Source organism: Glycine max, unplaced genomic scaffold (genome assembly GCF_000004515.6).
Source record: "Glycine max cultivar Williams 82 unplaced genomic scaffold, Glycine_max_v4.0 scaffold_288, whole genome shotgun sequence".
Taxonomy (NCBI): Eukaryota; Viridiplantae; Streptophyta; class Magnoliopsida; order Fabales; family Fabaceae; genus Glycine; species Glycine max.
The window spans coordinates 8,836-17,833 of NW_024464838.1; the positions used below are offsets into that span (position 1 = coordinate 8,836).

An 8,998-nucleotide genomic window follows, 5' to 3' on the forward strand; every position below is an offset into this window, starting at 1 on the left:
ATTCTCTCTTTTCCCGCATACCACCAAACCTATCTCAGAAAAATGATGATTTTAGACTCATTCACCGTTGGATCGTCGTGAAATTTAAGAACCAGGTTTGCAACTCAATTCTGAATTCTCACAGTTGGGAATTACGAAAACATATCGGAGCTGAGAGTAATACCCTTCACATTGTAACTTTTCTTTTCCCGCAGAAACCCAGAGCTATCTCGATAAAACTACGATCCCGAACTTGTTAACCCTTGGGTTGTTGTTAGATTTTTATATGTGGTTCGCGATTCATTTCTGCATGTTTTCACCGTTGGGATTTGCAAAATAATGTCTATTGAGGGAGAAAGATGCATCGCATGTAGGACCATAGAATGGAGGCTTCAAACCCTTCTCCTTCTCTCCAACGTTTGGGAACCCTAACAGAGAAATCGGAGGAAGAGTTCTAGAGAGCACCAGAAACACCACAATTGATAACTGAGAACGCTTGAGCGACTACATCGAGATAAGGGATGAGTTATTTACAAATGGAGATTAGTGAGAACATGTGTAGGAATCCTTAGAGTATCAATTAGAATGGGTTTTGGGGTGTTTCTACAATTTTTATTTTATCCTTATAATTATAACTGTGAATTATATATGTTTGATGAACTAGTTGATGTCCCAATGAAAAACTACTGTGAAATTGATGTGTTCTTGTGTTGAGTGTGAACCCTATAAATTGAACCTTTGTCTAATTAGCGTGAATTGATAAAATTAAGTAAGTAAAGGTTTAGCGTAAGAGGGAGTGAGATATTGATTTTGTATTTTCTGTTTTTCATGCTTTTTAGTTTTTTTTTATAGTTTAAAATTAATATTATATTTGAAATTGACCAAAGATTTCTAGTAGACTGTGTGTTGTATTCTTAGATAATAATATAAATTCAAGTATACTTATATAAACGGGAAAGTGTTCATATAATTATTTAGAATTGGTACATTGAAAGCTTACTTTGAAATTCATGATCCAATATGATGTATGTTGCTGGTTCTATATATATAAATTTAGCTATATATTTATTTATATTAATATTTTATGTAAATAATATTGTAGTGTTGTTATAGTGTCATTCCAAAAATTATTCAAGTGTTGGAGTTTGAGAATATTATGGTTAGATTTGAATTACATGTGTATTGAGATGTGTGTATTGAGTTGTGAGTTGTGAATTATACAATAACCCAACCAGTGTTGATATTGAGAAAAGTGTTGATGCATAGTGTTAAAGAGAAAGTGTAGGTTTCCTATTTAGAAATCAGTGTTAAATTGTAGCACAATGTGTTAAACACGTTTGAAACACGAGTGTGAGGTCGTGGATATTATATAATTCATGAGCAGTGTTTATAAATGGAATATGTGATGAATTGTGGAATAACATGTTGCTTTGAGATTATAATATTGTTATTGAGATTGAATATAAGTATAAAGTTGAACATGTGTTAATTTGTGAGATACGTGTAAACATGTGATGGTGGATTGTGACACTATGATATGTAAAATTGTGAAAGAGTTTTGGTTGTGAATAAGTGTGTGGTTAACACTTGATGTGACATTACTTGTATTGTAAGCTGTGAATTGTACAATAATCTGACTAGGGTTATCTTAAGAAAAGTGTTGATGCACAGTGTTAAAGAGAAAATATAGGTTTCTTATTTAGGAACCAGTGTTAAATTATAGCGCAATTGTGTTAAACATGTTTAAAACATGAATGTGAGGTCGTGGGTATTATATAATTAATGAGCAGTGTCTGCATACAAAAAATTATTTTAGGGGTTAGACCTGAATCAGGAGGGAGAGGCCCTGACGGACTCTTTGGAGTGTAGGCCTTGGGGGTCACCCGGTTTGAGTGCTCCTTTAAGCCTGTGCCGATCCCGTATGGTTGGAGCATTCTCACAAAACAGTGTAACCCTGACTAGTCTCCCTATGATTTTACTTAGTGAGAGTGACCTGACATACCCATTGTGTGGTGTGTCTTGTTATGTACTCCTAAGCGTCTTAGGGTGGTTTTTCACTAACATGCTACCACATTGCATATTGGTTTGAGTCTTAGCATAACTGTTGCATACGCTTGCTAATTATTTATTATGAAATTGATGTGTTATTATGTCTTGATCGGAGTGTGTGATTCTTGTGTAATGTGGTTGATGATTGAAAAGTGTAATTGATGATTGAAAAGTGAATTTTGAATGACAAAGTGATTGAATTACGTGAGTTATGTTTAAGTAAGTTTTATTTTATTTATATGATATGTATATCTAGTTGTCTTGCTTCTCTATTAGTTAGGAAAGTGATAACTCACTCTCCGTGTTGTTTGTATTTGGATCCTGTGATGATCTTGAACTTTGTGTTCGAGGAAACATATCACTAGATGAATTGCTTTAAGAAACCTTGTGCTGAATGACGTCAGGACACAATGCTCTGATAGGATGTGACATTGAGGCATAATAGTCTATTTTATTTTACCTCACTAATTTAACAAAATATTTTTTTTTTATAAATTTTGACGGCCTTATTTTGAGTCGAATATATTTTTAATAACTTTTATTTGGTAATAATGAATTGACTAAACCTTTTACCCACGTGAATTTGTTTACTAATATTTTTATATGTTTTATTTATTTATACATATGTCGAGGTAGAGGGTGTCACATTGGTCAGCATACCACATTTTTCTTCTAGAACACATGATATCTAGGCAATTCTAAAAGTATGAAACAATTTAAAATAGACTTTTGAAGAATCTTATAGTTAAATACACTTTGACCAATTTTAAAGAATAAAAGTATGACACAATATATAAACTCGAGAATGTCATTCTGTTAGCCTATTTTAATTCCAAATTATAATATTAATTTCAAACTATATATAAAAAAATCCTAAAAAGCAAGAAAAGGGAAAAAATTACAAAATCAATATCTCAATCCCTCTTATAGTAAATATTTCCTTATTTAATTTCATCAATTCACACTAATTAGAAAAATACTCACTTTCTAGGGTTTATACTCAATACAAGAACACATCAATTTCATAGCAATTTCACATCGGAACACCAATTAGTCTGTCAAACATATATAATTCACAGTTATAGTTGTAAACATAGAATCAAAATTTCATAAACACCCCAAAATTCATCTCAATTGATCTTCTAAGGATACTTATACATGTTCTCACTACTCCTAATGGTTAACAAGTCAGGGATGATAGTTTTACTAGAAAAGGGAACGATTTAGAAGGAAGAGAAAGCGTAGAAACATCTTAATATAAGTACTGACCTAATAAGTTTTTATTTATAGCTATGATGCTCTGATCATATTATTTACTCTATTTTTCTTTATTTTATTATTTTATAAAAATAAACTATATTTTCTTATTATGAAATGAATAAATATAATATTCTTTTTATTTTCTAAAAACATATTTATTTTATTTAACTTAAAACCATTATTTTAATTAATAAAACTATTTCTCCTTATTTATTAAATTAAAAATTTCATTATTTTTCTAAAACTTTATTTATTTTTAAATAAAAGACTTTTTAATTTATTTTAAAAAATGGAATGTTAATGTGACTTTTGAGTAGTTAGTACAAGGCTCTATCCAACTAAGTTAATAGGCTAATTATGTTATAAAATAATTAATGTCGCTACATATAACACTAAAATTTCTAATATATATTTAATGCACATATAAATTTAAATAATAAATTTAGTGACAACTAATTTTGATCTAATAATTAATTTTTTTACATATATGAATTGTAAATGAAAACTATAATTTCTATTTAAAATTTATATATATATATATACTATTAGATCAAAATACATTAGTAGATTTATGTTAATAATGTATTTTTTACATATATAATTTTTTTTATTAAACCTACGATTTTTATTTACAATTTATATATGTAAACAAATTAATTATTAGATGAAAATTAATTGTCACACAATTTATTATGTAAATTTATATATGCATTAAGTATACATGAAATTTTTTAGTGTTATTTAACGACATTAATTATTTTAACATAATTGACTTATTAGCTCAGTTGGTTAGACCTATTAGTTCACTTGGTTATAACGTCATACTAACAATGTATTTAAACCAATTACGGAGAGGCAATATGAGAATTACAATGTTGTGTTGGATATACTAAAAAAGCAAATGGTGCACGTAGCAATTCCCAAACCTGAGGAATGCACTTTATAGTAGTCATAACTACTTGAATTGTGCTGCAGCGTAACAATGCAAACAAAAAGTTAGAAGAGAATTAATCACATCCAAAAGACTAAGGCAACCTGATATTTTCAAATAATACACAACATAGACTGTGGCACTATAGCAAGGGTGGGTCTGAGGTAGTTCAAGACACAGAAGAAGATCCTAAGCTTTTCACTAACATAATACAATAAGCTGAGTCCATAGTGGTAAGAAGCTCATCAAAGGAAAGAATGCAATTGTCCACCATCAAAGTGGTCGCAAAATAGTAAATAATAAAAGGTTCTCATATGATAGGTGATACTCAGCATCTGATATATATAAGATCAATATTTCAGAAGGGCTCCTAAATTAGAACTGAAATACTTTCAGTCAAAGCATCAATTGCATATGCACCTTCCTACCTAAATTTAAAATAAACTGAAAATATTTGCTGAGAATGAGCACGTCATCTCCTAAATTATTGATAAAAGAGAAATAAGCTTTCTCCTGTTGTGTAAATAGCATGCCAGTTTGAGATGAATTAGGATGGTCTCAAGAAAGCACTGAGAAAATTACCACATGGGAGCTCCATAAATTAGTACCATAAACAGATTAAGAATAAAAAATATCAAATCTCCAGCAGAAAAACAAATAACATATGGTATAATACCAAAAGTACATACATGCATATATTCTATGGAATTAAATTGAAGACCAAGCAGCATGAAACAAAAACAATTAACCAAAGAAGCAGGGACAACAACATACTTGAAGACGGAGAGAAGCCAAAGCCAGGAATTATTCGGCAAAGCAATAAAGAAACAAACTGCTGCAACAAGCCATGCAACAGAGACAATTCCAATAGAAACCTTGGACACTTTCTGACTCCCACGCTACAACAAAACAATCACTAAGTTCAGCAAAATCGAGAATTCAGTCCACAGAACAAAAAAGAATAACATTCTCAACTAGAGAAATACATATCATGCTTACTTCATAGATTGCAATCTGGAACAATGTAATTGCTGTCAGCAGAACAGCATGGATCGAGAAAGCAACATCATTTGCAGCAACAGGTATCATCTGAAACAAATGAAACTAAAACTACATAAGGGAATTCCAAATATTTATATAAATTTAAATAATAAATTTAGTGACAATTAATTTTAATCTAATAATTAATTTTTTTACATATATGAATTGTAAATGAAATCTATGATTTTTATTTAAAATTTATATATATATATATATATATATATATATATATATATATATATATACTATTAGATCAAAATACATTATTAGATTTATGTTAATAATGTATTTTTTACATATATAATTTTTTTATCAAACCTATGATTTTTATTTACAATTTATATATATAAACAAATTAATTATGAGATCAAAATTAATTATGACAAAATTTATTATGTAAATTTATATATGCATTAAGTATACATGAAAATTTTTAGTGTTATCTATAACAACATTAATTATTTTAACATAATTGACTTATTAACTTAGTTGGTTAGAGCGTCGTACTAATGTGAGAATTACAATGTTATGTTGGGTATACTAGAAAAACAAATGGTGCACGTAGCAATTCCCAAACCAATAATGTTTTGTGTTGAACTTTTATGGACTTTTGTATATTTTGGGTTTTTTAATTGTAATCCATAGCCCAAGTATATCAACACACTTTCGTAGGAATTAGGGTTATCAGAAATTAAATGTAGAAGCAGTTTTCTTTGAGTTTTCCTTTATCGTCCCCTTGCAATTTATCTTTCTTAGTCTAGTTAGCAGCAGAGTCTATCAATCTAAATGTGGAATGCTATTCAGTTATCTAAGACTAGACCACTCTAGAGGATAAGACCCCAATATCGTAGTTCTAAAAATACATTATTATGGATCATATGTAAAGATGATTCTCACAAAATGTTTCTCATGCTGGTGTTGGGAGCATAACACATTTTTCTTCTAGAACACATGATATCTAGGCAATTCTATCATGAGCATAATGCTTTACGTAAAACATCCAAACAAAAACTCAAGATAAAATTGAAATAATTTCAGTTCAAGCTTCCTTATAAGTAGTTCATGCATTTTCCTTTACTTTGCTGACTTGTCGTTAATTTTAAATTAATTGAAGGAAAGGGAACAATTGATTTGAATTATTATATTTTCTGAAACAAAAAATAACACTATATTTGTTTCCTTTATTTTGATAGGAAAAAAATAAGGCTTACAAATGTTATCATTAATTTGGTTAAGGTATCTAAAGTTCAGAAACCCAAAAAACTAAAATAAAATGACCTACAATATAAAAAAAAGATACAATACAAAAATAGGAAAGAAGAATTAAAACTCAAGCATGTTTATTAAGTTCAATCTTTCAGCTATATAAGTGACAATGTAGAGCTAATCCATTAAAGATGAGCTTGACATTTCCAGCTCATTGGCAACCTGCTCCATGGTAGGGCGAGATCGTGGACTTTCAGTCAAGCAGGCCATTGCTATCTTTGCAATTGATGCCACTTCCTTACCAATTGGCTTTGTTGGATGAGGGAGACGTTGGTCCAACTTATCCATCAATGCCATGTGATCGAGTGTTGAGGCCACAAGAGTAGATGGAGATGATCCCAATAAAGAAGATATAACATCACCAGGGTGCTTCCCAAAAAGTATTTCCCATGCTAGGACCCCAAAACTATACACGTCACATTTCTCATTCACCTCCATTGTGTATGCAAGTTCTGTAACAAAATAAAAGTGCTATCATACGCAAAATAGGATTCTAGTGACAAAGGAAAAATGTGGACAATTGTGACTAAGAAAGGCAAACTAAAAAATATGATATCCTCAATTTAGTATAAAGAAAGGTAATTAACCTGGAGCAGCATATCCAAAGGTTCCTACGAATGAGGTCCAATTGGATGAATCTGGATTAAGAAACTTGGCTGTTCCAAAGTCTGAGACATGAGCTACATATTCGGAATCCAAAAGAACATTCTTGCTTGATATATCACGATGAACAATTCGAGGTGAGCATTCATGGTGCATATAGCACAAAGCATTTGCTACATCTTTAACAACATTCACCCTCTTATACCAATCAAATGCCATTGCTTGTCCATCATCCTTCAGAGTCTTCTCAACACTGCCATTATCCAGGAATTCACACACCAAAAATGAGAATTGTGAATGTGAACAAAACCCATATAACTTTACAATGTTACGATGTCGAATTTCTGTCAAAGCTTGGATCTCACATGTGAAAGCTTTCAGATTGAGCATCTTTCCATTTGGAACTGAATGGAGTTTCTTCACGGCAACAACTTGACCTGTAGGAAGCACTGCTTTGTAAACACATCCTTGCCCTCCAACACCAATGAGATGTTTGTCGTCAAAATCTTCTGTGGCTTCAATAATATTCTCGAATACCATTTTGCCATCAAAACTCCATATTGCAAATATGTTAGGAGTTTGTATACTTGTAGCCTGGTCTTCTTTGTTCGTTGAGGTTTGGCATAAATGATACGAGACTCCGAAAGCAAATAATGCCAGTATTAGAATGCCCAAAGTAAGAGGTAATATTTGACATCGGTTTTTTAAGAAAATTGTTGTTAACTTCACATATACAACATCGGTTTTTAAGAAACCGATGTCAAGGTATAGGCGTAACACCAATTTTTTAAAAATCAATTAACAATAATACTTTATTTACAAAAATGCCATCACACTTTGGGTTAACATTGGTTTTCCTAGAATCAAGCTCGTCATATCATCGAAGCTAGAGAGATTACCTGAAAGATTATTGTGAGAGAGATTCAGTGTTTCTAAGCTTTTTAATTCTCCAAACATTGAAGGTATTGTTCCTCTCAATGAATTTCCACCAAGATCAAGACTCGTAAGAAATTTCAGTTTGCCAAGCTCTGAAGGAATATTTCCCTGAAAATTATTTTGGCTCAGACTCATGTTCAATAAATTGAGCAAATTTCCTAGTTGTTTTGGGATTAAGCCAGACAACTTATTTGATCCAAGCTTCAAAATTTGAAGTTTCTGCATTGATGCTATTTCTTTGGGAACATTTCCTGTAAGATTATTGTTGTCGAGTGAGAGATCAAACAAGGGCAAGTTACATAAATCATGTGGAATGTTTCCTGTAAGATGGTTTGAGGACAGGTGAAGTTGTTGTAATTTGGTTGCCCCAGCTAGTTCTGGTGGTATCACACCTGATAAATTATTGTTGGAGATCTTGAGGCTTGTGAGGCTACGAAACTTTCCCCAGTTAGGTGAAAGTTGACCATAAAAGTTATTGTCACTCAATTCGATGTAGTCCAAATTTGGAAGTACACCAAAAGCATCTGTTATATCCCCAGTTAGCTGGTTTCTCTGAAGCCTGACTCTTATAAGGCTGGAGCAATTCTTCAAACTCACTGGAATTGGGCCTATGAAGTTGTTATTTTCAGCAGAAATTTTTTTGAACGTTCCACCAATGCAAATGTTTTGAGGTAAATGGCCTATAAAATCATTGTCAGCTAGCTGCAAACTTTCCAGAGCAGTAAGCATGCTCATTTCTATTGGAATCTTGCCACCAAGTTCATTTCCAATAAATACTAATTCCCTGACATTTGACAAATTTCCAATGGTGAAAGGAATGGACCCAGAGAGTTTATTATAGGATATAGATAATGTACTAAGCTTTGACAAATTTCCAATGGTGAAAGGAATGGACATTTTAGTTGCGATATGCATGGAGGATTAACATGATAA

The 8,998-nt window shown here is 31.3% G+C and overlaps 1 protein-coding gene and 1 pseudogene across 1 annotated transcript; both read right to left on the bottom strand.

The window, feature by feature from the left end:
• Window positions 1–279: 279 nt before the first annotated feature.
• On the bottom strand, window positions 280–5,344 carry LOC106797952 (cystinosin homolog). Its single transcript, XM_026127661.2, has 4 exons — window positions 5,219–5,344; window positions 4,994–5,118; window positions 4,179–4,257; window positions 280–483 (listed from the first exon to the last, which is right to left on the bottom strand). Exons 1-4 carry the CDS (start codon window positions 5,306–5,308, stop codon window positions 280–282), a joined length of 498 nt encoding a protein of 165 aa, XP_025983446.1. The 5' UTR covers window positions 5,309–5,344.
• A 1,042-nt stretch (window positions 5,345–6,386) lies between these two features.
• On the bottom strand, window positions 6,387–8,962 carry LOC106797951 (MDIS1-interacting receptor like kinase 2-like; annotated as a pseudogene).
• Window positions 8,963–8,998: the final 36 nt, after the last annotated feature.

Excerpts from the sequence above, each read along its gene's own strand:
- LOC106797952 (XM_026127661.2), bottom strand. The coding sequence starts at position 5,308 with ATGATACCTGTTGCTGCAAATGATGTTGCTTTCTCGATCCATGCTGTT. Across the intron at positions 4,258-4,993 it reads TGGCTTCTCTCCGTCTTCAA|CACAATTCAAGTAGTTATGA; the intron begins GTATGTTGTTGT and ends GTTACGCTGCAG. Across the intron at positions 484-4,178 it reads GTGCACCATTTGCTTTTTTA|TCGCTCAAGCGTTCTCAGTT; the intron begins GTATATCCAACA and ends ATCTCGATGTAG.